Source organism: Carettochelys insculpta, chromosome 3, assembly GCF_033958435.1.
Source record: "Carettochelys insculpta isolate YL-2023 chromosome 3, ASM3395843v1, whole genome shotgun sequence".
In the NCBI taxonomy this organism is placed as follows: Eukaryota; Metazoa; Chordata; order Testudines; family Carettochelyidae; genus Carettochelys; species Carettochelys insculpta.
Genome location: NC_134139.1, coordinates 174,251,896 through 174,279,847, shown reverse-complemented (window position 1 = coordinate 174,279,847; position 27,952 = coordinate 174,251,896). Strand labels below are relative to the sequence as shown.

Genomic DNA, 27,952 nt, shown 5'->3' with positions numbered 1-27,952 from the left:
GTTTCAGTTTAGTTCCAGGCAGAGGGGGAAAACTTAACTTACTTAACTAAGTAACTTAAGTTTACGCTGCTTATGTTGTTTACGATGCTTATGTTGTTGCCTAATCTGTAAATAAATAAGGGCTGTCAATTCACATGAATTAATGGAAAAAACAATAAACAACCTAACATAAAAGGAAAAAGATCACAATTAACTTGGAGAAGGCCACATGACAAATGAAGACTGCCATGAGGCCAATCACACATGAAGTTAAGGCACAGCAAACAGCACAAGGCAGACTTCATTCCACCTAACCATCAAATGCAGGTGAAGAGATGGGAACAATCCATTGCTGGTTTCCCCACAAAAATTCTGATGACAAGATTACTTTAAAGAGAAGTAGTGCTCGCTGGAAATGGGAAAACGCACTCTCTCATATCACTCGGCCAGGCAAACCCACTGCTCTTTTCTGAGCTAGACAAAACACTGACTGGGCAAACAGTAAGAGCTCAATACAAGCCAAATAAAGAAATTTCAATCCCATTCTGTTTCACCATTAGGCTTCTCTATAATCACTCCACATAAAACAGTAGGCAGCTCCTTGAAATTAATCAGCCTCTCTTCCCTACTTCCACAGCAGTCCCTATGTAGCTGGCTGTAGGAACATCTCACATAGAGAGGACTGCAGTTTTTTCTGGATCCTGCTGCATTTGAAACAGCTACAAAAGCACACGTGGCCATGCTTCATGAAGGCCACATTGCAAATTACACCTTAATCTGAGCTACATTTCGCTTGCCTAGTGAGTGAAGGACTGGTGGATCTATTACAGGAATGGGGGAACCACTTTTCTCTCTTCTTTCATTGGCTGCTGGGAAGAGAGCACTATTTTTTAACTTTTTCCTATTATTCAAATCTTTCTGGATATTTTCTTGCTTCCTAATATACAGTAGACCTTTGATTTGCACCACAGTTATGTTCCTGGAAAGCCAGGTGTAACTTGAAATTTGTACAAGTCGAGAGGGTGGGGGCCCAGCCCGCCAGCTCAGCACCAGCAGCCACTGCCGCAGCCAAGAGCAGGGGATCCCCCTGTGAAGGGGGAAGAGAGCTGGTGGAGCACTTTGTTCAGCCAGTTCTGCCCTGGGGTGCTGCCACTGGGGAGGCGAGAGCGGGGCAGGGAACAGGGACACCCTTGTGAACAGGGATCCCCATGTTAAAAGGCTGCTGGCTGGCAGCTGTGAGTCAGGTAAGCTGCAGCAGCCACCACAGCGGGGGAGGTGATTCTCCTGTGAAGGGGGATTGCAGCTGGCCTGGGGTGCCCTCCCATGCAGTTGCAGGGTGGGCAGAGGAGTCAGGAGGGGCCCTGGTTAACAGGGATCCCCCTGTTAAAAGGCTGGTGAAGCAAAGCTTCACCACCTCAGCAACAGGCAGCCACGGATGCACGGGTGAGGGGGGAGGAGATCACCCTATCAAAAGGGAACAGAGCTGTCTTCCCCTGAGTGCTGCCATTGTGTGTGTGTTTGGGGGGAGAGAATCCTGCTCATCATGGAAGCTTTCCTGGTGGCTACTGAAGATAAAGAAAATGTGCCTCTCTGCCTCTTGACTCTTTATTCCTAACATCATTCTTATTTCACTGAGTGATAATGAATTTTATACTACAGTACTATTAAACAAGGATTGAAAAAATATTACCTGACCCCTATCATCTGGAAGACAAAACCTACTAGCCAGAGGTGTAGAGATGAAAGAGAAGGACGTGGAACATTGCCTGTAAAGTTCAGATGCAAAACTGTCGAGCAGCTTAATCACCAACCCAGTTTCAGCTGCTGGGATGGGAGAGGATATAAGGATTTCTACTGTGAAGCAGTCTCTGGATCCTGTTTTTACATCAGTTTCTAGACAGCAGACTCCAGATAATCTTGAAATTCTAGTCTTGCTAAAACATAGAAAAAGGAGATTTGTGCTGCTTCTCTTCTGTAAAGTGCTACCTGGCTGCTGAGAAGGGAATCTGTCTTTACTGCTCTATCCCCCTACCAACCTCCATTTTGGGTCCTCCTCACTAGCATATGTCTTCCATGACTGCCTTCTGATAGCTAGACTCCTAGCTATCCTAAGCAGTATCAGAGTGCAAATTATCAGATTCTTCTCAGTGTCAGTACTACCAGAAACATTCGGAACATTCAACTCAGAAAAACGACAAGAAGTCAGTCCGTCAGCTGTAGTGCTGAATTCTACAAGCAAATGGAGAAACCCATCTGAAAACTTCATAGTACACCAGACTGCTTTTGGTGATATTTGGTTCCTGTTTGGAAGGTTATATTTGCAAAAGCTAGAAATGACTTTTTAAATGAAAGCTTAGATTCTGTGTAAACTGATTATAGTACACCCTCGATTTTACGGACTTCGATTTAGTGGAATTCAGGAACAATGGACATATCTTCCGTTCTTCCTGAAGTCCACGGGGGTTCATAAAATCGCTGCCCCCCACTTAAAAAAGTTAAAACTCTTATGGCTCATGCAGCCTGGAAGAGCTGCCACCTTCTCTGCTGGAGCCACCATGCGTGGGTAGTGGCGGTTGCTCTAGGCCGTGCAGTGGCGCCGCGCATGGCGAAGCACCTCTGGCTGTGGGACCGGGTGCCTCTAGCTACGTGTTGTGGGGCGCTTCCAGACATGCACGGTGAGGCCACACGACAGGTACTTCCAGCCGTGCAGCGAGGCAGCTCCAGACATGCTGCTGGGTGCCACCAGCCACGCAGCAGGGTGCAGCAGTTCCTCCATCCACAGCCACTCTGGTGAGTGGCAGGGTTTTAATTTTTTGTGGGGGAGAGGCTAGGGGAGCCTGGCAGGGTGGGTGGACAGTAAACCCTTGCATATAATGAACTTTTGGGAAGAGCTGACAACCTTCCCCACTATCAGTCCATTGTAGTGAGGGTTTACTGTACACAAGAGTACAAATAAGTTACAGAGGTTTCTGATTATTACATGTGATTTATTTTAGAGTCCTTTCATGAATGGTTGATCAGTCAGTCATCTTAAATACTCTAATAATGATTTCAAGAGTACATATAAGATGAGCACACACTGTACAACAGGGTAATCAAAAGATTAGATCACTAGCCATGTCATCCCATTTCATTGGTTTAACATACAAACAATAAGCAGGATATAGCTGTAGATTCTTACCTGGATGTTGTCAAACTTTAATCCAGGCATGGTGAGATTCTCTTTGTCTATAAACAGAGCACTATATTGCTGAGTGGCTACTGAAATCAAAACGTTTCTAGTTTCCTCACTGGGAAGCCAGGCATCATTTCTTCTGTCTAATTCACTCATATTTAAAGCTGTAGCAAATGGGTCATCACTTCCAGCAAAAACAGCTTGGATCTGCGAAAATGGTTTAGGAGATTGCGATATTTCTAAAGATGCAGGAGGACCACCGGCTTCAGCTCTCCCATTTCCTATAGCGTAAGTAGGGTCAGCAGAGTCATTGGAACTGTCTCCAACAGAACTAAGGGATGACATTTGCTCTGGGACTGAAGAACCTGCATTAGGGTTACTGACAGAAATAAAAGTGGACGTAGTGAAAGAATCAAAAAAATCAGCAGCTAGATTATTAGTGTTAACAGGATCACCAAAAAATGTGCTTAGGCTAGGACTTGGTTGAACCACTTGTGGAAGAGACTTCACTGAAGCCTCGCTTACACTACTAAAACTAGGAGACTTCACCATTTGAGGCTCAAAGCCATCATGTACGAAAAACTGTGGTTGAGTATTAACATTGTTTGCTTGACTAAAAATGGTGCATACAGGGATAGGTTCAGCTTCAGAAGATGATTTGCTGGCAAGGGGTGATGATACTGGTTCCTCAGACTTGCTTTCATCAAATTTACTTGGTGTTGAGTCACCTTGAGCTTCATTCCCCATGGTAAGTTCATCTTTCACTGCTTCTGAAATAAATTCTTCCTTTAAAGATGACTGATCATCTGTTCCAATATCAGAAATGTCTTTTGGTGTTTCTTCATGTTCAGTTTCACTATCATTACCAAGAGCTTCTTCCTTACTCACTTTCCCTTCGTGTGCACAAAGTTCCTTGACTTCCATTTGTTCCACAATTTCCTGCAGGCAACCAAGTTCACCGGTGTCATCTTCACTATTGTTTGGAGAATCAGAAATAATGACACTTTCCATCATATGTTCGTTAAGTTTATCTATGAAGTTATTGGAATCCTCTGAGATGGTCTCATTCCCTTCAGACTCAAATTCATCTCCGCCAAGATCAATGGTTTCCTCATGAAAGAGAAGTTCTTCTTGAGCTCTTTGTTGAGCTACACTTTCACTTGCCTCCTCATTTGAAAGACTCTTTGTGGCATCCTCTTTGTTACATTGATTATTTTCCATTGTGCCTAAAGAAAGAAAGAGATATTTCAAAAGTTAATTTTATCAATCAATTTAAATCACTATTCTAAAACTCAAGAGTATTTATTAAAAAGGCAAAGAAGGACTTTATTGTCATTTGACTTTTAGAATATTTATTTTTGACAATTAACTGTTGGTCATCTATTCTGTACTTGGCACTAATATGTTTTAAGTTTACCTTCTGCCACCACGAATTTGTGAATCCGAAAACACAATTTCAGGAAAGCAATGATGGGAGAGTGTTGGTCCACACACTTCCATTTAACCACTCCAGCCTCCCCAAAAAGACATCTAGCATTATGCTGCAAACATTTCCTTTCAGTCTAACAACACCACAGGTTACTTGCTCAGAGGCAGCCACAAACATCAGTACTAAACTGGAACAGACTGTATGTTTCTTACAAAAATATCTTTCTTCTACAGTTACTTATTTTGATATTGCAAGAATGAAACAGTACTTCAAGAGCAGGCCAAAAATGGAGATTCACTCTTCCCATGGCAGGAGTCCCTCTTCCCTATATGACCAAAAATATCTTGGTATCCTTTGGGTTTTAGACTTCCCTGCCAATCCTTTGGATTGTTCAAAAATTTATATCAGCATCACCACTTCTGCAGATACACATTCTCAATCATCTACGTGCCTCTGAAAGTTTTATCGAAATAAAAGAAAAGTTAACATTCTTTCCAAAGAGCAAATTGGGACAGGAAGGTCTACTTGAGGAGAGGAGGGTGTTGCTTCCCTGGCAAACTAATGCCCAAACCTTCCTTTTTCTTGGCCACTTATTCAGTAATAATTTGGGTAGGTGCCATTCAGATGGTGAACTGTAATTAGTGCTATATTGATTGGCTAAAAATTCTTCATTAAATCACTATTTTTGTTACTCAGTCCCCTGCTAATCTCCCCCTTGTTGCATTTTTGTCAATCACATGTTGTGCTTTTCTTTTTACATGATAAACTTTTTAAATAAGGGACTTGATTGAAGAACTGAAAGTGATATCTCCGCCGAGCATTGAGATCAAGACCGATATTTTGAAGGAGGAAATAGAAAAAGCAGTGAAATGACTAAAGAACAACAAGAGCCTGGGACATGATAAGATCATGTGAGAGATGATCAAATACGATGGAGAAAGCATGATTCAGGAAATACACCGACTATGTAATATAGCATGGAAAGAAGGGAAGGCACCTAAGGAATGGACAAGATCTGTGCTAGTGACAATACCCAAGAAAGGAAGTACACTGGACTGTAAGAACTACAGCACGATTGTCCTAACAAGTCACCTAGGCAAGATACTGATGATGATACTGAGAGACTAAGACTGCAGATAGAAGAACATATAGCAGACGAGCAATCGGGGTTCTGAAAAAATAGAAGACCCATACAGCAGATATTTGTACTGAGACTGATAGCAGAAAAAGCTCAACAAAAGAACAAGAACGTATACCCTTGCTCCGTCAATTTTCAAAAGACATTTGACAGTATAGATCAGAAAGTGACTTGGGCTGTGTTGGAGTCATATGGAGTGGACAGCAGACTGATACGGTTGTTGAAGCATATCAATGACAATGAGGAGGCAGTGGTGAGAACATGCAAGGAGTTGGGAAGTTGGTTAAAACAAGTGGAGGTACAAGACAAGGCAATCCAATATCACCAGGTATCTTCATCGCACATCTGGAGAGAGCGATGCACAAGATCAAGGAAGAGGTAGAAAGGGTATCTGTGCATGGGAAAAGAATTAACAACTTGAGGTTTGCAGATGATATATTTATCATTGAGGAAGATGAGGAGAAGCTAGTGAAAACGGTGTGGGTGTTAAATGAAGAAGGGAAGTGGTCCAGACTAATTATGAACATCAATAGAACAAAAACAATGGTATTTAGAAATAAGGAAATAGGAAGGAAGATCAGCGTTGATGGCATTGAACTAGAAAATGTAGAGAAGTTCACATATCTGGAGAGCAACATAACGTATGATCTAGACTGTAAGAAGAAAATAGCAACTAGAATAGCGAAAGCAAGAGTGAGTTTGAAGGCGACAGGTAAGATCTGGAAAAGCAAAGCAATTCACTTAAGAACAAAGCTGAGCATCTTGAAAACGTGTGTATTTAGCAGCATGTTGTATGGATGTAAGACGTAGGTGATAATGAAAGATTCGAAAAAAAGAATATTGGCATTTAAACGGAGTTGTTATAGAAAGATTCTGAGAATAGGATGGAAGCAGGTGGTCACCAATGAGGAATTATACAGAGAGATATATAAAGCTGAAAGAGAACCTGCTGCAGAAGGTTTTAAAATGGAAGCTACAACTATTTGGGCATATTTGCAGAATGAATGATGAACAAAAAATCAAGACCCTGGTATTCAGCATAATGGACGGTTCGAATAGGAGAAGCAGACCCCGCAGAGAATGGATAGATGATATAGTAGATTGGTGCAGAGCTAGTTTACGGAAACTAAGCCACTCTGCACTGGACAGGGAAAGATGGAAGGAAATGGTGAGAGAGGCATCAGACACCAATGGGCACTGAGCCCACAGTTCTTGATGGTGATGATGATGATTAGCTGTGATTGCATAGTACCTCTACAGATTACCTGAGGACTTTAGGTATTATTGCACTATAAATATTAATGATAATAAATAACATGTATTGGTATGCAAGAAAAGGGAAAATCAATATGCACCTTTTCCTGCTCCCACTTAAGACAGTGGGCATTTTGCTACTGATTCCAGTAAAACCACTGTTGCAACCCACAGAGAAAATTTGCATCTTAAAATTTCTGAAATGTTTGTTGAAGTCTAGGAGTCTGTCTCTCAAATTTCAGAAAACAGAAACCTACCTAATGTCTCCTATAAGCTTGCTCAAGACTTAATAAGATGATATGGGACTCTGTATTCTAAGGAATTAGTAATAAGAAGTGCTTACATAGAAGTTTCTTGCCAAAGATTTCTTAGCACTTCTGACATGCCGTTGAATGCTTATGAATACATTGGTGAGGCTGACATATTAACCACATTTTACAGATGGGAAAACTGAGGGGGGAAACTATTCTGTCAAAGCACCTTGAAATGTGAAAACTGAACGGTAACAATCTCTGGGCTGCCAGGAATCAGCTCCCTGCCACTCAGAGGAGCTGGGGAAACTGACCAGCTGCTGCGCTGGTCCATTTCCCAGCTCTGTCAAAGGTGGCTAAGGCTGCTGCTCCTGTTGGTGGGAGAGGGGCAGGCTGCCTCCTGGCAGGAGCAGCTTTCTGGTCCTGGGAGTGCCAGGAAGCTGGAAACCAGGAGGCAGCCTGGCTCCTGGCTCCCCTCCGCTGGCAGGAGCCTGGGAACTGACCAGCACAGTAGCCCTGGCAGCCCTGGCTTCCTGGCTCCAGCCAGTGGCGGGGAAGTAGGAATCAGGCAGCAGCGGGTCTTTGCCCAGAAGCTTATACTCCAGTATACCTGTTAGTCTATGAGGTGCCACAGGACTTTTTGCTGTTTTTGAGTCTTTATGGGGCATCTGTGTTACTGTCCCAGGCTGGGCATCCGGCCAGTCGGTTCCCCTGCCTCCCCTTTAACCGCGGGGGTGGAAGTCCCGGGCAGACACCGCACACAGCGCTGAGGGCGGATCCGCGGTCGGCGGGGAGGCAGCCAGGAGCCCGCGGGGCGGCTCCAGACGGCTCGCTGGGGCGCACTGTCAGGCGCTGCTCGCGCTCCTCCATGGCGGAGGGGAGGGGTAACCTCACGCTGCGCACGGCAGGCAGACCCTGCACATCATCCCCTCTGCTGCCGCTTCGCCTCAACCGGTGCCTGGGCCAGGCTGGAATGGTAAAGCCCCTGCCCCCCCGCTCCTCGCCACTGCCCAGACTCTCACCTGCTCAGCCTCGCACCACTGCTGTGCGCCACCTGAAGGGGTCCGCGACTACTGCGCCTGCGCCATCACCCAGGCGCGTCACCCGCATCACCCGGAAGAGGAGAGCAACGGATGCCGCAGTGGCTCAGAAAGGCCCGGGCTAGCGCCTAGCGCCTGAGTGAGGCGAGCCGGCTCAGGCAGGGCACAGGGGCGTGCGGCTGTCGAGTGGGGGGGCGGGTCATGGAGGACGACGCGCCAGTGATCTATGGGCTGGAGTTCCAGGTGCGCGGGGCGTGGAGGGGAACATGCCGGGAGGCGGCGGCTGCCCGCCGCGGGGCGTGGGGGAAGGACGGCGGTAGGGGCTGTTGCTGTGGGGAAGGGTTGGGGTTTCAACCCTGCGGACTTGGCCTGGTCCATCCCTGGCTATTTCCTGCAGGGGCCATGTGGGGGATGCGCCCGGGGCTGCCTCTGTGGAGCGGGGTCTCAGTTGTGGGAGCGCACCGTAGCCAGTGATGTCTCTCGCTCTCCAGTGGCTGGCTCTTTAATTGCCTGCTCCGGGAGGGGAGTGTCTGGAGGAGTGAGGGATTGCAGAGCTAGAGCCTGCCCTGCCTTGTGGAGCTGTTGCTGCCACATCGTGCTCGGGCAGCGCAGCTAATGTACTGTATGTTACCCTCGTGCTTGTGTACCTGGCACTGGCCTCGCTGGCAGCTGGGTTTTGCACTGGGGCTAGTGCAGGGGTTTGCAACCTGTGGCTCCAGAGCGGCATGTGGCTCTTTAAGGAATTCTTTTTGGCTCCCACTACTATAATTGCAAAGTTAAAAAAAATCCTTCTGATGATTTTGGGTAAATGGTGAATGTATAAATAGCAAAAGCAAAAGATATATGATCCCCAAATGTTGGATAACTTCTGTATTGAAAATGAAATTGATCTGATGAAGTGGGTCTGTCCCATGAAAGCTCATTACCGAATAAACCATTTTGTTAGTCCTTAAAGTGCTACATTTCTGGTGCTTTGTTTTGTTGGAATACAGATTAACACAGCTCCCTGTCTGTTACTGTTCCTCCTTCAATATGTTCAGTGCATTGTGGGATATGATACTGTATCTGTGTTTTGATCATGTTGCTAACCAAGTATTGGGTCTGAAAAGAAAAAGGAAGCATGTGGTATTTCTGCTGTGAAGGGCAACAAGATTTTAAGAAAGAAAACTGAACTTAAATATGAAATAAAACTTGTATAATTAAGTTTACAATAACTTGAAAAAAGAGCAAAATTGAAGATGGAAAACGGAATTTCAAACTGAATGAATCCAATCCTTCACATTTAAATCCAAGTGTCTGGGTTTTCTTTATGTCTGATTTGCAGTGAGAAATTCACCAACAACAAAAATGCTACGCCTCCTCTGGGGCACCTGACACTGGTCACTGTTGGCAGACAGGATACTGGGCTGGATGGACCTTTGGTCTGACCCAGTATGGCCGTTCTTATGTTCTTATCAAGAGACTATGTAAAATGTTTGCCAATGTCTTGCATGTATGACATTATAAATCGTGAATGCTGTTCTTAAAATAGGGGTATGGTGACCATCCTTCCCATATTGGGCAGGATAGCCCCGTATTTCGGGACCCAGAAAGGCGTCCTGACTTACTTTTAAAAATGGGCTAATTACCCCGTATTTGGTCCCCTGCCAGCTGACGTTCCCCTCAGCAGCATGTGCAGGAGCAGCTGCTGGCGGGAGAACCCATGGAGAGCTTAAGTGCTTTCTGGCCACAGGAAAAGGGAGCCAGATGGGGCCCTTCCAAAGATAGGATAGTTTGGTGCTCTGCTTCTGGTCTCCCTGCGCCTTTGGGAAGTTGGGGGAGTACCAGCAGCTGCCGCCTCCTTGCTGACTCCCTGAGGTTCAGGGGAAGCTGAGGGGAGAACCAGTGGCTGCCATCCTCTTCACAGCTCCCGGAGACTCAGGGGAAGCCGGGGGCAGTTCCTGTGGCTGCTGTCTGCTTCCTGGTTCTCCAAGGCTCAAGGAAATTGAAGGAGCACTGGTGGCTGCCGCCTGCTTCCTGGCTCCCTGCACGTTGGTGAGGGAGCCCCCCACCCCAGTTTACTGTCACATATTTTGGACAGGGATGTAAGAAATTTTAAAAAATTTAAAGATAATGTCATGTGATGAAACCTTCAGGAATTCGTCCGGCCAAAGCTGTTATCCCTAGGCAGGGTTGGTGGGAAGCCTGAGGGTATGGAAGGTCTGTTGGCCAGGCAGAGGATGGTGTAGGAGCAGAGCCCCCTGGGGGAGTGATAGGGCTTTTCAGGGGATAAATGATGGGCAGTGAAAGGAAGACAGCCATTGCAGAGCATGAGGGGAGATAATGGGGGTGAGAGCCTTTCGCAAACTGCTCCCCCACCACACAACTGATGATCAGCAGTGGTTCTTGAGCACAAACGTATGTTGTCAATCTGTGACTGCAGCTACCCGTGTGTAGCTGTGTGGATGTTCCCTCTCCTAGTTACTGGAGAGCTCTGGTGTTGGAGCAGGGTTGCAGCTAAGTAGCCAGCATGGGGTGGGAGAGGAGGCTAGTGGTCTTTGTATGTGTGGCACCTGCCAAGCAGTGTCCCAACATGTCCCCTTTGGCCAGAAACAGGAACTGTGAGAGATGGGAGCTAAAGGGGTGGTGGTGGCAGAGGGGACAGCATGTGGATCCAAGTAGCCTTGTAGTCCATCCTCAGGGATCTTTGGGGCATATAGGCCCTTCTGGGGGCAGCGTGGGGATGGGGCAGGCAGGACGTCTGCCTTAGCCTTGCTCCGCTGCTAGCCAGCAGCAGTTCCTGGTAAGTGCTACCCTGTTGTAAGCCACATGCCAAACCCCTTCCCAGAACCAGCACCCCCTTTTGTATTCCAACCTTCTGTGCTCAGTCCCATCCAAAGCTACCACCCTGCACCCCTTCCTGCACTCCAGCCTTCTGCCCTGAGCCCCTTCCAAAAGCCAGCACCCCACAACCACTCTTACATCCCTGACTCCTCTCTTCCAGAGCCTGCTATCTTTGTGTATATGCACAAGTAACTTTGTGTGTGATGTGGCTCGTAAAATATTTTCGTCAAACACAAAACCAAGAAAAAAATGGCTCTTTGAAATTTTGCAGAACCCTGGGCAAGCAGCTGAAGTAGAAGGGGACTGCTTGTGCTGTACTTGGCAGGATAGATGAAAAGTAGGAAGATGTGTTAGATGCATAATAGCATTGGGTATAAAGCAATGTGGCTTGTTTTATTCAATAACTAGTGTTCTGTATCTGTTAGTTTTATTTATTTATAGTCTCGAGTGCCTCAGCTAGAATGGGGGCCACTTATTGTCCAAGGCAGTATACAGATGTACAGCAGAATAGTCACTGTGCTGAGCAACTTACAGTGTAATATGCAGGATATAGCAACAGTTCAAGGGATCATAAAACTGGAATGAACTCTAGAGGTTAACAAGTCCGGTTCCCTGCATTCACGGCAGGACCAAGCACCATCTATATCTGGGTTTTCAAATTGCCATATGTGTGCCCTTGGAGGAATATTTCTTTCTTTCTTTTTTTTGGGGGGGGGGTGGGGGGAGAGAGAAAATGGGAGAAATTGTGAAATGGTGGACTGGGAGTCTTGGAACCCCCTGGGGACATCCATCTCAGCTCCCGACAGGGATCTTGGGTAGTGGGCTGGCTGGGAGCAGGGAGGGCTTATACGAATTTCATGGCTCCAGCAATTGACAGAGTGGGGTAGGCCCTTGGTGGATTGAGTGCATTTGAGGCCCAGGGGAGTTGAGCACCCATGGGGAAATTTAAACTCATACTTGGGGGGAGTCAAGGAAAAAAATTAAATCAAAATGCTGGCCCTCAGGTTGCTAAAGTTTGAGAACCTCTGATCTTAGACCATTCCTGACAGGTGTTTTTCCTAACCTGCTCTTAAAAATCTCTAATGATGGAATTTCGCAAATTCCCTAAGCAATTTATTCCAGTGTGAAAAATATAATTTGTTTTAACTTCTGAGTATAAGACAAGCAAAGGTCCTAAATTGCAGCAAAGGAGGTTTAGGTTGCACATGACAAAAAACTTTGTCAGGGTGGTTAACAACTGCAGTTAGCCAGCGTGACTGCTGAACCATTAAGTACTCTCTGGGAACTCTTATCCAACCACTTCTGCACCTGCCTTATAGTAAATTTAATCTACATTGTTTTTCCCTAGTTAATGAGAAGGTCATGTGAGATTATATCAAATGCCTTACTAATGTCAAGATATACCACATCTACTACATCTCCCCTATAGGAAAGACTTGTTGCTTTGTCAAAGAGAGCTATCAGGATATTGACAAATAGTCAGAAGAATTGAATTTGTAAGTTATAGTTTCATCCCCTAGTCAGTCTTCTCTCTGGCTCATCTTCACTGTCTTCCCTACAGTACAGTCAGAGAGAATACTTGACCACGTTCTGGGCAGTGGGACAGAAATGCCAGCCATTTCTGGAGGTATATGCCCTTGGTTGCTTCTCTTTCCTGCAGCGTGGGAAGATCCAAGGCTCCTGCTTGCAAGGCAGGCAGCCTGTATGGGTCAAGAAGGAGACTGAAATGCATCTTGTGATACATCACTGTTCATCCAATTACCCTCAATCATTAGAAATTTGTTGGTGATGCTGTAGTTGCCCCCTTTGTCAATGTGACCCACATGGAATCATAGAATCATAGAAGAGTAGGACTGGAAGGGACCTCGAGAGGCCATCGAGTCCAGCCCCCTGCCCTCATGGCAGGACCAAGCACTTTCTAGACCATCCCTGAAAGCCATCTATCTAACTTCTTCTTAAATATCCCCAGTGATGGAGATTCTACCACTTCCCTTGGCAATTCGTTCCAGTGTTTGATCACCCTGACAGTTAGGAACTTTTTCCTAATGTCCAACCTGAACCTCCCCTGCTGCAATTTAAGTCCATTGCCTCTGGTTCTATCCTCAGAGGCAAGGAAGAACAAGTTCCCTCCATCTGCCTTATGACACCCTTTTACATACCTGAAAACTGCTATCATGTGCCCCCTCAATCTTCTCTTTTCCAGACTAAACAAGCCCAATTCTTTCAGTCTTTCTTCATAGGTCATGTTCTCTAGACCTTTGATCATTCTCGTTGCTCTCCTCTGGACCCTCTCCAATTTCTCCACATCCTTCCTGAACTGCGGTGCCCAGAACTGGACACAATACTCCAGCTGAGGCCTAACCAGCGCAGAGTGGAGCGGGAGAATGACTTCTCGTGTTTTGTTCACAACACACCTGTTAATGCATCCTAGAATCATGTTTGGTTTTTTTGCGACAGCATCACACTGTTGACTCATATTTAGCTTGTGGTCCACTATAACCCCTAGATCCCTTTCTGCTGTACTCATTCCTAGGCAGTCCTTTCCCATTCTGTATGTGTGACACTGATTGTTCCTTCCTAAGTGGAGCACTTTGCATTTGTCCTTCTTAAACTTCATCCTGTTTACCTCAGCCCATTTCTCCAGTTTATCCAGATCCTTTTGAATTATGACCCTATCCTCCAAAGAAGTTGCAACCCCTCCCAGCTTGGTATCATCTGCAAACTTAATAAGTGTACTTTCTATGTCAATATCTAAATCGGTAATGAAGATATTGAACAGAACCGGTCCTAAAACAGACCCCTGCGGAACCCCACTAGTTATGCTTTTCCAGCAGGATTGAAAACCATTAATAACTACTCTCTGGGTACGGTTATCCAGCCAGTTGTTCATCCACTTTATAGTAGCCCCATCTAAGTTGTATTTGAGTAAGTTGTGTTAAAAATGAGTTTTCATTAAGATTGTTTTAGGTCATGGGCACTTTTAGTAAAAGTCACAGGCAGCTCACAGCCTATGATCTATTCGTGACTTGTACTATATGTCCTTAAATACAGTTTGGGCAGTGGGTGCTCTAAGGAGTGCAAGGGCCAGGGTGGGCTGCATGTACACTGGGGGTGACATGGGCTGGGGGCCTGTGTGTGCTCTTGGGAGAGGGGGTGGAAGGGTGTGGGTTGTGGGGGCTGTGTGTGCTCTGATGGTGGAGGGGTGCAGGCCAGGGTTTGTGTGGCCCAGAACCCTTGTTGGTGCCAAGAGAGGCTGGGTTTGGTGGGGGCTGACCTGCTTCTACTGGGCTCTGTGTAGCTCCCTGGAAGTGGCCAGCATGCCCCTGCAGCTTCTAGGGGAGGACAGGCTAGGGGTCTCCTCATTCTGTCCCTTCCAGGAGAGCTGGTTCCACAGTTCCCATTGGACAGGAACACCAGCCAATGGGAATTGCAGGGGTGGTCTCTGCAGGCAGGGCCAGTGATTAGAGGCCCATGGCCAATCTACTCAGGAGCTGCAGGGACATGCTGGTTGTTTCTGGGGAGCCCCCCCCCGAAGTAAGTGCTGATCTGCACCCCAGCTCTCTGCATCAGCCCTGAGCCCCTTGCCATATGTAAATTGCTGCTGCTAGATGAGCACTGCAATGATTCGAGACTGCCCCAGCAGTGGTTAGTGTGGCTGGTTAGTGGTTAGGGGACCAGCCACACCAGTTGCTGCAGAAGTCATGGAGATCTCAGAAAGTCAGGGAATTTGTGACTTCTGTGATAGACATGCAGCCTTAGTTAACATACCATTGTGTGTTCATGTCAGAGCAGCAACTGAGATGTTTCAAGAAATGGCAAGTAAATGGTTTAATGATGCAGTGTTAGTGATGGTTCTCTGTATCAACACTGTTATTCCATCTGGCTGCCTTACATTCTGTTATGTTTACTGGTTTTTGTCAATAGAGCATAGGGCTGTTTTTGCAAAGTGTGTGTGCGCGTGCGTGCGTGCGTGCGTGCGTGTGTACATGTGTGCGTGTGGGCGCACGCTACAGAATGTTAGACCTTTTCAAGTTTGACTATCACAACCTCACCATTTTGTGATTAGGTCACCAAAGGTATACATTCTCCTATTTCTTCAGGGATGACCATTGCAGATACAAAGGGCATTAGAGATCTAAATATCTCTAGTCCTTAGTCTCTCGTTTAGGATCACAGAATGTGTTCTAAACAAAATATTGTTTGATAGAGTAGATGTAGATGGTGTGACAAGGTTCTCCAGCACATCATCATCCTTATCATTGTTCACACATCTGCTCTGAGCTGTTTGTCATATTCTTTGGAAATATGCAGCAAATGCTAGGACAGGATCTCTTGGAATTAGGTCTGGTTGGGAGCACAGGAAAGCAATGGATTTTCTGACAACCTAGCTCAAACCAGGGATTTATAAAAAGTAATGATAAGTAGGAAGAAGTATCTATCTATGTGGTAGAGCTCTGCTTTGGAGCAGTTTTTGAATGTGGAAGAGGAGTGGGTGGTTCTCATGGCTCGCCTAAGGCACATGGAAAATAATCCAGCCCAGCTCCATTTGGTTGAGCTTTCCATGTAACTTCTCTTGGTGTACTAAGGAAGCACTGCAGCTGGGGTGAAACAGCTCTCCAGGAGAGGCATTAAATTCTGCTGGAGCAAGTGCTTCTTTCTGTTGCTGGTATTTTGTTTGTCATGTTCAGTTGCTTCCAAACTCTCCAGCTGCTAAGCCCCTGACATCTCTTTATGTGGCAGCCTTACAAAACAGAATTATTCAGCCACATAATCTCATAGTACACAGGGCCTTGGATTTAAGCCACAAACATTACTATTTGTTCATGAATGAAAGTTCTAAGCTACAGTCCCATGCTGCCAAGAAAACGTAAGTAGAATTCCCATCCCTGTGTCCTCTGTGCACAGTACACTCTTTAGCCAAATGAATGTCTTGCCTTTCCTACAGGGCTAAGTGCTAACTGTCTGATTGGGCTTTGGCTACTGCTGTCTGCCAGATCCTCTAAGGCAGATAACATCCTGCTTAAGTGATTGCTGTTACACTGGCTCCCAAACAAGCTGCCTCATTAAATTCTTTGGCTTGCCATACTTTGGGCTCTTTCTTGTCCTCCAAACCTTTGGTCTTTGCTCTTGCCAGCTGCTCTTATTCCCTGACCAGAATTTTTGTCATATTGTTAGCCGATGATCAGGTAAGATACCACCTATGCCCTTATTTTCATCCAAGTCTTTAACTGCTAGGACACACAGCCCCTTCTCAATGGGCAGCCCGGGCAGGGTCCTAACACCCAAGTCTTTACCTGCTAGGACAGGAAAAGTCCCTTTGCAGCAGGCAGTCAGGGCAGGCTGACAGGTGCCCCAATGGTTGCACTGAGAGCTTCCGACACCCGAGTCTTTAACTGCTAGGACGAGAAAGTCCCTTCACAGCAGGCAGCCAGGGGTGGCTGACGGGTCCCCTAGAGAGTCTGTCCTGTGGGGGTGGCAAGACTCGGCTCTCAGCTCTCAGTGCTCTTACCAATGACCAGGCTACTTGCAGCTGAAAAGCAGCTTAGTCCTTTGTTTTGTGTTCGGCTTGTACAGTAACAGGGAGAGTCAGGTTACAGCTTAACCAGTTATTTATTGACTAAGGAGACTTAACTCTTTTGGTTACAAGATTACAATATATATATATATATACTTTGTTGCAAACTCACAAGATCTGTACTTTGTTACAAAGATTACAAGGTTTATACTTTTTGTTCTTTAGTTGTCAATAGCTAGCATGTAACAATTCATAGATCTATTATTGAATGGGCCCAAAGAAAACAAAAGGAAAGCAGTACATTTCACAGGTCTTATTCTCACCCCTGCATTACCAATGTGGCGTGGCCAATGTTTCACTCAATCCCTTGGGAAGAAGCAATAAATAACGAGGACCTTGGGAGGCAACGACCCTCCTGACCAGCAGGTAGAGGTAATTGGAGCTCAATTAGAAGTGCTGCCGGAACGTTACTTTATACCCATTAGGTCATGTACACTTCTTCCTTATCCAAAAGGGTGCCAATTGAATTAACTCATCTCGAGACGCTGGTTCTCACAGGGCTGGTTCACACCTCTGGGTGGAGGTGATTTTAGGGCATTCTTTCTTTATGGGCCAGAGGATTTTCCTCTGTCTGAGACGTTTGTGTAGGCAAATCAACTGGTAGTAATTAGCCAAGGGCAGTCTGAGGCCTGGCTGTTTGTTAGCCCATTGTCTCTTGCTCTGGAGCTTCAAGACTGTGGCTGAGATAAGCACATCTGTGCTCTCGGACATTCCAGGGCTGAACTGTTTCTTTTAACCCTTTGGTGCTCTGAAGCACCCAGGAGAGACAAGATGGAGTAGAGAAAAGGGGGTGTTCTGTCTGGCTACACATATATAGCAAAGTTCTTCACTCAGTCTGCTGAAGATCCACCTCCTTGAACTGAACTCCAGCTGAGGTCTTGCTGTAGCATTGTATCAAGAGAGCTCAGCTGTCACTTATGCCTTGTTTTGTTGAGCTTAGAGCTCCATCCTTGGGCTGCTTTTCCCTTGGGTCCCTGGAATTAACAGTGGCTCTGCTCTTCCCTTGGAATCAGATCCCAGGCAAATACAGAACTGAATAATGCTAATGAAGCTAAGATAGAGAGGTAAGAAGATAATAGTAGTAGGTAGTCTGTCATGTCTGACAATGACATCTTGAGCTTGCACAGGCTTGTTGGTTGTGGACTCGCATGTGGCTGAGGAGTCCAAGCTTTGAATGGCATGGGCGTTCACAGTGGGGGCAAGGGAATTATCCTGGCTCTGTTGGTGTGGCTGCTACTATTGCTTTCTTCCTCTCATGAGCATCAATGAGGCGTATGCATTGCTGCTCTTCAAAGTTGTCATACGCATGTTGTACGAGAGCATGCTAGCCTGTTCAGTTTTCTGCATGCTGCTCTAGCTGATCTGGTTTTAAACCAGCATGAGCAATGTTGGCCTTCACGCAGTCTTTATATCTCTTGCGAGGCCTATCTTGAGTCCTTTTGCCCTGGGAGAGTTCACCGTAGAGGAGTTGCTTAAGGATTCTCGACTCTTCCATTCATATGATGTGCGCTGTCCAGCAAAGCTGGACTTTCAGAATCATGGCTTTGATGCTTGTGATTTCTGCTCTGTCCAGGACTTCCAGATTCGTAACTCTGTTCTGCCATAAAAGGTGCAGTGTTGACCTCAGGCTGTGTGTGTGGAAGCACTCCAGCAGTTTTGTTTTCTGCACAAGGTCCAGGTGTCACAGCCATACAGGAGACTGGTCAGGACTACAGCCTTGTCCACTTTCAGTTTAGTGGACTGTCCGATATTGTGCTGATTCAACACTCGTACTCTGAAACATCCTGGTGCCCGGCTGGCCTGGCAGATTCTGGTATTCATTTCTTTGTTAAGGGAGCCATCATTGGCTATTACAGTGCCAAGGTACTTGAACTCCTCTACTGTTTTTAACACTGTTCCTTCAATAAAGATTGAAGCAGGGACAGCAGCAGATCCTGGAGCAGGTTGAAACAGTACCTTGGTCTTTCCTAGGCTGATGGTCAGAACAAAGAGGCGAGTGGCATCAGCAAACTTGTTGATGATGAGCTGGAGATCAGAATCCTTGTGTACCGTAAGTGCACAATCATCAGCAAAAAGGGCTTCAAGGATGAGCCTCTCAAGTGTCTTGGTTTTGGCATTCAGACTACAAAGGTCGAAAAGTGACCCATCAAGTCTGTATTTTATGTCGACTCCATGGTCCAGATCCCCAACTGCGGGGCTGAGGACGCACGTGAAAAAGAGTTGAATAACACTGGGGCCAGCATGCACCCTTGCTCCACACCACTGGATATCTCAAATGGATCTGAGGACTTGCCATTTGAAAGAACAAAGCCAGTCATGTCATTCTGGAACAGGCATATGAGGTTAATGAATCTTCTCGGGCAGCCAAGTTTTGACAGGATAATCCACAGGACTTCTCTGTTGACAGTGCCAAACACCTTTGTCAGGTCGATAAAGACAGCATACAGATCCAAGTTCTGCTCTATGCACTTTTCCTGGACCTTACGAACAGCAAAGATCACGTCAATGTTGCTGCAGCCCGGGCGAAAACCACACTGTGCCTCTGGTAGGTTCTCCTCTGAGATGCTGGTGATCAGACGGTTGAGGACAACTTGAGCCAAGATCTTCCCAGCAGTACAGAGAAGGGAGATGCCCCCGTAATTTCCACAGTCAGCTTTGTTGCCCTTGTTCTTGAAGAGCGAGATGATTGTGGCATCCTTAAAGTCTTTGGGCATGTTGTCGTCTTCCCAGATGCTGACCAAGATATTGTGAAAGGCTTCAAGTGACATTGGTACTGCCGCTTTGAAAATTTCAGCAGGAATACTGTCCATCCCAGGCGCTTTGCCAGAGCTGGTCTGGCTGATTGCCTTTTTAACCTCATCCGTTGTCGGGGACAGGTCAAGACTGTCTCTTGTAGGTTTCTGAGGGATCTGGTCTAGGGCCACAGGGTCGACAATGGAGGGTCTGTTGAGAAGGTTGCTGAAGTGCTGTCTCCACCTATTGTTGATGCTGTTCTTTGCCCTCAGAAGAGTCTGCAGACAGGACAGGTGTAGTACTTGGCTTTGAAGGTCTATATATAGCTTTGATAGCACTGAAGAACATCTTGGAGTTCTTGGTGTCAGCGCAGTATTGGACTTCATCAGCTTTACTCTCCCACCACTCATCTTGCATTTTGCAAAGTGCCGTTTGCTCCTGGCTCTGAAGGTGTTTGAAATGATCACGTTTGGAGAATTGAGAACTGATCATTTTGCCATAGCAGAAATGAAATGCTTTCTGTTTTTCCTCTAAGATCTTCGTGATGGCCTTGTCATTTTCATCAAACCAGTCTTGGTGAACTCTTTCTTTCTCTTCTAAGATAATAAAGAGAGATAATAAAGATAAGACAGAGATAGCCATGTTAGTCTGTATTCTATCAAAACAAAAAAGCAGTCATATACATGATAAAGCCAAGATAAGTTAGTTTTTAGTATCTAGCAGTTTAAATTGAGTACAACATGTACTAAGAGAACAATGCCAGTGACATTTCCTACTTTTATCGACAAGCTATCTTAGAGCAAGAAAGCTGTGAGAGAACAACTAAGAAATAGGACAAATCTTTGAAGTAGTTTTGGTTTTAGAATGGTGACATTTTCAAGGCTGGCCACATGTTGATGTGTGATTTTTGTTGTTTAGTGAAAGATGAGCTCTTGACTGATCTGAAGTCTGAAATTATCTGTTTTGTCTGCAGAACCAGGACATGTTTAGTTATGTTGCTCTCAGTGTGCATGAACATTATATTTGCCTTTTTGCTGAGAAGGTTGTCAGTTTTTCTAAAACACTTAACCTTACGAAAAATAAATATGCATATACACGTGTCTGAATTACCAAATTACTTATATAGAGATTTTTGTAGACTCAATAATAAAAATAATGTACAAATATCTTTATTCTTTCTTGAACTTAAACAGAATACAAACACAAATGCTCTGCATGTTTTTGCCTTTTTCTGGTTGATTTTTAAATTTAGACTTATTAGCTATTGTTAAAAGTGATACAGGTTGAACCACTCTAGTCTGGGACCCTCAGGACCTGATTGGTGCAGAATGACAGAATTTGCTTAACAATTAGAGGTCAATATTGTCTAGCATGGGGGTCTGCAACCGGTAACACTCGAGGTGCAAGCAGCTCTTTTAGAACTTCTTTGTGGCTCTCAGTGCTGTAATTCCAAAGTTTAAAAAAAAATTCTTGATTATTTTTGATAAACGGTGAACATCTTAAAAGCCCAACGATAAACAGCTCATATCTAAATAGCAAACTATATGTCGTCAAAACGTTGGATAACTCTCCCTTTAATATGTGTAGTGCATTGTGGGATATGATAGCTTTGCTCAGAAAGTCTTGATTTTGAAAAGAAGGGAGCTTGCTGAATTCCTGTTGTGAAGGGTAACACACATTTTAAGAAAGAAAACTGAAATGTGAACTTAAATTGGAATAATCGAAGTGGGGTTGGAAAGGCTTCTAAAAAGAGGAAAATTGAAGATGAAAGCAGACAATTTGAAATCTGAATGGACCCAGTCCTTTTGCATTTATATTGAATCACCTGGGCTCCCTTCATGTCTCATTTGCAATGAGAAAGTTGCCAACAGCAGAAAATGGAACCTTGAGAGGCATTTTCTCAAAAATCCCCCTACTTTTGCCAAACAGTATTTGACTGGAGATGTTGGAGGTGGGGGAGCCATGGAGGAGCTGCTATGCAAAGCAGAAAAAAGTGAGAACACTGACCTGAATGGGTGAAATCACCAAGTAGCATAACTGTGTGGCTAGTCTTCTGACAGCTCAAGTGATCATGAAATGAGCAGAGCCATTCACGGATGGTGAATATATAAAAGAGTGCTTTATAAAAGTATTAGAGCAGTTGTACAATGATTTAAAAAAACAAAATGAAATTGTTCAGAAAATTAGAGATGTGCCGTTATCTGCAAAGACGACAAGTGATAGAACTCTAAAAATGGCCACAGATACCACAAACCAGCAAATTAAAGACATTAATACAGCCATGGGCTTCTCTTGCTTGTATTGAATCAAGTGATGTCAATGGCATTGCACAGGTTGTCTTTCTCAGCAGGTATATGAATTCTGAAAGACTCCAAGAGGAACTTAAGTTGCTGCTGCTCAAAGGCCAAACAAGGGGAAAAGATATTTTTAAACTGTAGTTGGCTGCTTAAAAATGAAAGAAATAAACACCAGACACATCATCTTAGTTGTGATTGATGGGGCACCAAGTATGAAAGGGGCACACCAGGGGTTTGCTTTTTTGTTGCAGAAAATGCTGGATCATAACATGATATCGTTTCACTGCATAATTCATCAAGAAGCGCTCTGTGCACAAGCATTTCTACCTGAGATCACAGAAGTGATGACCTTGTTAATGAATATTGTCAACAAAATAACGGCAAAAGGCTTGAACCACTGGCAGTTCTGTGCACTTCTTGAAGAGGTCAGTTGTCAATATTCCAACCTTCTCCAGCACCACAAGGTACAGTGGCTTTCCAGGGGAAATGTGCCTGTGCGTTTTGCAGCCTGTCTGGAAAAAGTGAAGGTGTTCATGTAGGAGAAGGCCTGTGAACATGCTGAGGTCACAGCTCTTATGTAGTGACAGAAATTTCACTTCATGATGAACATCACCTCCCATTTAAATGGCCTCATCAGAAAGCTACAAAGAAAGCTCTTGATTTTAGAAGAGGTGCTATCATTCAAGCAGAAAACTAGCATTGTTTGTGAGAGACATTGAGACAGGGTTGCTGGTTCATTTCCCATCACTGAAGCAATTCAAAGAGGCAACAAGTATGAGCTTAACATTGCAAACCTGAAAAATGTGAGACTAAAGTTGCAAGAAGCATTTGCGGTGCGATTTCAGAAATTTAGAAAGGAAAAGGCAACTTTGTCACTTGTGTTGAAACCCCTTGAGTCTGATACTTCTGCGCTTGACTTTTCAACATGTACAGGCCTGGGCCAAGCACAACTGCAACTGGAATTGGCTGATTTGCAGGACAAGCACATGTGGGCTTCTAAATTCAGAGGCTTGGTGACTGAACTCGAATATCTAGAAAGGCACATTCTACCCTGGCACTTCAATACAGATGGACTGAAATACTTGATCTTAAAAACCAAAACCAATTTGTGTTTTGAAGTTTGGAATTCTTTACTGGATGCCTATAGTAACATGAAGAGAGATGCGTTTGGTATTCTATCTTTGGACCTACTTATGGGTGTAAGCAAATATTTTCAAATTTGAATTTCATAAAAAGCAAACTCAGAAACCAACTGAATGATGAAACTGTGCAGTCGTGCTTGTAAATGAACACAATGACCTACCCTCCAAATGTTAAATGACTCTCCAAAGAAACGCAGCAGCAGAAATTGCACTGAAATATTGGTAAGCTGAAAACGTTATCACTGTACTTAGGATGTGAAAAGTAATTAAATATCCCATTTCATTGATATGAGTTCACTTTACCAGTGTGTTTGTTGAAAATGACAGAATTGTTGTATCTGTATGTTTACTGTATTTGACAAGCAAAAGCAGATGACATTTAGCATCCTCCAGAGAGAGCGGGTTTGAGAGTGAAAGTCAGGAAGATAGTGATACAAACGCATACTCTCTTTCCTCAGATTTTACATGTATGTAAAAAGTTGTGAACATCCTGTAGTAAACATGTATCTCATTGCAAATCATTGGTGTGCACTGTCCTTTGAAACAGGGGTTACAAAAAATGTGGTTTGACTATTTATAAAGGACCATCTCATATTCACGTGTGTTGCAGCTGTTGAATTATTGAGGTGTATCTTTTTCCTTTTACCAAATTTGAAAAAAAAATGCTTTTCTTGCGCTTTTGGTTGCCGACCCCTGGTCTAGTACATTCTCAACATGTCTAAATCACTGTTTCCTGGACTCTTAGGGGTGAATTACAGCTAAATAACATCACAGAACACAGAGAGCCAGGATTGGTGGTTGTAAACAAATTTTATGGAAACATGGGAAACTTGGCCACACCTACGATAATGGTCACCCGGCTAATTAAAATCACGCCTGAATATGGATGTTGCTGGATGAGAGAGTGACGAAGTAGCGAGGTTCAACCTGTAGTTGCATGTATGCTAATATTTTTTCCCAGCAGATTTACTCAGCCCTGGCAAACTGGGGGACGAATTAAGACAGATATGAAGAGGTAGGGAGGAAGCTGGGGGAGGTCCAGGGATGATGCGAGGCTGGAGGAGTGAGTCGGGGTCAGGGTGATGAAGGTGATTCGGGGGCTGCAGCCAGGAGCCCTGCACTTCAGGGAAGGAGCTCACTACCACGTGGCCCGAATCTGCTGTTTTTTTTAATGGTTGAAACCCAAACCCCACTGTTCCTGGGAGGACGTGAAATGCAAATTGGTCACTTGTTCCTATGCTGTATTTGTGGGTCTAGAGCAGGGTAGGGACCAAGCTCTGCGGGCAGCCATGTGGGAGGAGTGGCTTTACCCACCTCAAATCTCAGCCCACAAATCTGCCCTCATCCCCAAGCTTTACTCCCTGTGCACAAACCTTCTCCCCACCCCCAATCTCCAGGATTAACCCTCCTCAGGTCCAAACCATCCCGTGGCACTGGCTGGGGAGTCTATGCCAGGTGGCCACATATGCCCAAAGGAAGGAACGCTGTTGTGGAGGTGTTCTGCTGGCGGGGGTGATCTGAGTCATGCCCACCAACTCCCTGCCCTGCCACCCGCTGAAATAATGGAACTAAATTCAGTTGGTTTAATGTCTAGATCCCTCCTGCTGCCGTTTAACCAATTACATTTAGTTCTTCTGTTTCAGTGGCGTCAGGCAGTAAGCTGCAGAGGAAATTTCTCATGGAACCCTTATTTTCACTTTGTGGAACCCCAGGTTCCCCAGAACACCATTTGGGAAACACTGACATAAGTTGAATAGTAACAGAGAGAAAGCCGTGCTAGTCTATATACTATCAAAACAAAAAAAGCAGTCAAGTAGCACTTTAAAGACTAACAAAATAATTTATTAGGTGAGCTTCTGTGGGACAGACCCAGTTCTCTATGCCTTAAATATTGAGTCTGTTCTGGTATGGCTATGGTCTGAAGAAGTGGGTCTGTCCCATGTAAGCTCACCTAATAAATTATTTTGTTAGTCTTTCAAGTGCTACTTTACTGCTTTTTTTTTTTGTTTTGATGGTGTAAGTTGTTGAGCATCTCTGTAGCAGAAAATAGCTGCCATATTTTTAGTGAATTTGTAAGTGTGTGTCTGCTGGACTTTAGTGATCAAGGGCTGCAGAAATGTCTATAAATGTTCCCTTGGGCATAATAGATTGCAGCCCGGTGTAGTGGGGCTCAGGAATGAAACAAATTTTTGTCACAGCTTTCCTGCTACCTGTCTTCGTAATCTGGAGGAAGTCACTTCACTTCTCTGTGTTTCTGTTTGTCCCACCCCTGCCTCCCTCCTCCTATTTCCCCCATCATTTTTTTTTGGCTTGTCAGTTTTTATTGTCAGCTCTTGTGGAATAGGAAGGAACTATGTGATTGTACAATGTCTGGCACAGTGGGTTTCTCATCTAAACTGGGGCCTGCATGTACTGTTGTAATACAAAAGCAATTATGGATGCAGTGGTCCCCATATTTGAAAGACGTACATGCAAATAAAGAACAACTGTTTTACTGTAACATAAAGGGTTGAAAAATGAATAGTAAAATGACAGTGGAAAACTTAGGCTGCATGATGTCTCTTCTTCTCTGCCTGCCAGGTTTATCGGAATCACATTTTAGTGACTAGCAAACACATTTTACAATAAATAACTCTTTACATATTTTCCATATGTGTATCTCACAATAACTTTGATCAGTGTGACACAAGTTTTCATTTGAGCTCTTAAATGGTATTCTTCAGCAGATTTGTAGGACGATATTAGACCCAGCAGATTTCTGTAACCCCTTTGTACTCTTGTGCCCTCTGCCAGTTTGATCAAGAGGTTCTTGGGTCACATAAGTCTCTAGAAATCATTTTACGGTAATATTTGCCTATTAGCCTTCCATCCTAAAGGTTCATAAAATGCTGAATTGCAGCCATTTAGTCAGTGGAAAGCAGCAATGGTTGTTTAAAAGCACCCATCAGCACTATGTAACCATTTAGTGCACACATTTTTAAATCTTTGTTTCAATTTAATCAGACTGACGCTGCTAGGGTCAAATGTAGTTAAGAATAGTAGTTTTTCCTTGATAACAGGATAACATCATGTAGAGCAACGAAGGGTCCTGTGGCACCTTATAGACTAACAGAAAAGTTTAGAGCATGAGCTTTCGTGAGTTAACTCACTTCTTCAGATGCTGGTCCTGGAAATCTGCAAGGCCAGGTATAAATAGGCCAGAGCAAGGCTGGGGATAACGAGGTTAGCTCAGTCAGGCAGCTAACCTCGTTATCCCCAGCCTTGCTCTGGCCTATTTATACCTGGCCTTGCAGATTTCCAGGACCAGCATCTGAAGAAGTGAGTTAACTCACGAAAGCTCATGCTCTAAACTTTTCTGTTAGTCTATAAGGTGCCACAGGACCCTTCGTTGCTCTACAGATCCAGACTAACATGGCTACCCCTCTGATACAGGATAACATCATGTCTTTGCTGGCATAGGTGATCTGGAATGTTTAACGTAGTAAAATACACTGATAGAAAGACAAGTAGAGTAGGACAATAACTTTTTTTTGGACCAACTTCTGTTGGTGAGAGAGGTGAGCTTAGGCTGAGCTCTTTTGAGGTCAGACTTTTCTTAGTGATTTCACACAGTGTTCACCACCCCATACCCAGCAACATCTCCAGTCTGTGCCTTCTGGGGGTAATATCTTGTCTCCTTTTTTGCAGTAGTTGAGGGGTGGAAAGTTGAGTTCAGATTGATTCAGAGTTCATATTGTTGCTAAAAATGGTAATTATAATTCCTGAAAACAGATGATGCGCTATAGACATTTTCGCATGGATGTGGTTATTCTTCAGGGATCTAATTCATGGCTCCACAAACTGCTTTAGGATACAGTAAATAAAAATGCCAGTTCAGTGTGTTCACTTGATTAAATCATGTCTCTGTGGTCCATATGCTTTTCAGTGTAAGCATTGTTATTTTAGTATCAGCTAGGGTGTATGCATACCTATTCAATTGTGGATATGATTATGGGGCTCATGCTTTCTGTATCTGAAGTTTTCTGGTGAATTAGACTGTGCATGCTTCAAATGAAGAAGGAGAGCAGCAGCAGCAGCAGAATCCTAATTATGGACCTAGACCGTATTTGTGCTAGGTACTGTACAAACACAGAACAAGGCACGTACAATTTAAGAGAGAAGATGAGAGACTGATATAGACAAAGTACTATTAAACATGAAGCAGTGGTGGTCAGCATTGTGGGCATTAAGTTCTGCACACCAATATACTTTGTTTTGCTGTTGTGACTTTCTCTGAATCAACTTGCTTGAGTAGACACAATAAATAACAGAACAAAAAAGCAGTAAAGTAGCACTTAAAAGACTATCAAAATAATTTATTAGGTGAACTTTCGTGGGACAAACCCACTTCTTCAGGCCATAGCTGTACCAGAACAGACTCAATATTTCTGTTCTGGTATGGCTATGGTCTGAAGAAGTGGGTCTGAACCACGAAAGCTCACCTGATAAATTATTTTGTTCGTCTTTAAAGTGCTACTTTACTGCTTTTTAGTTTTGATAGTATATAGAGTAGCATGGCTTTCTCTCTGTTACTAATACACAACAGATTTGCGAACCTGTGCATGAGCCATCTGAAGATCTGTTATAAGAATCAAACTGTCTCAGATACTGGTAAGCTCCTATTGACAAATCTGCATCTGATAAATAGAGATGCACTTTCTGTTCCTGGAATGAGAATAACATGTAGGAAGTCAGTTCTTTAAATATCTGAAATTGTAATACATTTCTTCGTAGACGTTTCATATTTTTGACAGAGTCGGGGTGAAAATTCAATTCCCATTTTCAATTTTTTTGGAGGCGGGAGGAAGAAGGCAAAAATTGATTGTACTTAGATAAATGTCAGCAGATGGTGATATTCACTTTGGTTTGTTTGTTTTTAAAGTGCCCCTTCAGTCTAAACTACTTCTTTTACGAAGGTGTCCTTTAAAGATGAGGAAAGAAAATTCTTACCATACTTCTTTATTCCATGAAAGACCCAGGAGATCTTTTGTGTTAGTTTGTTCTATTCAACTTGTTAAATAACCAAAGTCTATTTGGTTGAAGGTTTGTAACAACTGTGTTGTATCTAAGGGTGCTT

General features: G+C 44.3%; 2 protein-coding genes across 2 annotated transcripts in view; one reads left to right on the top strand and one right to left on the bottom strand.

Moving 5' to 3' along the window:
• The window catches only part of TRAPPC12 (trafficking protein particle complex subunit 12), a 106,388-nt gene extending 98,060 nt beyond the window's left edge, over positions 1–8,328 (bottom strand). Inside the window, exons 1-2 of the mRNA XM_074991215.1 lie at positions 8,249–8,328; positions 3,161–4,380 (exon numbers count right to left, since the gene is read on the bottom strand). Coding sequence (XP_074847316.1) covers positions 3,161–4,375 — 1,215 coding nt within the window. The 5' untranslated portion in view covers positions 4,376–4,380; positions 8,249–8,328. The remainder of the gene's footprint in view (positions 1–3,160; positions 4,381–8,248) is intronic.
• A 24-nt stretch (positions 8,329–8,352) lies between these two features.
• The window catches only part of EIPR1 (EARP complex and GARP complex interacting protein 1), a 168,672-nt gene continuing 149,072 nt past the window's right edge, over positions 8,353–27,952 (top strand). The window contains exon 1 of the mRNA XM_074991214.1: positions 8,353–8,509. Within this exon, the coding sequence (XP_074847315.1) occupies positions 8,468–8,509 (42 nt within the window). The 5' untranslated portion in view covers positions 8,353–8,467. The remainder of the gene's footprint in view (positions 8,510–27,952) is intronic.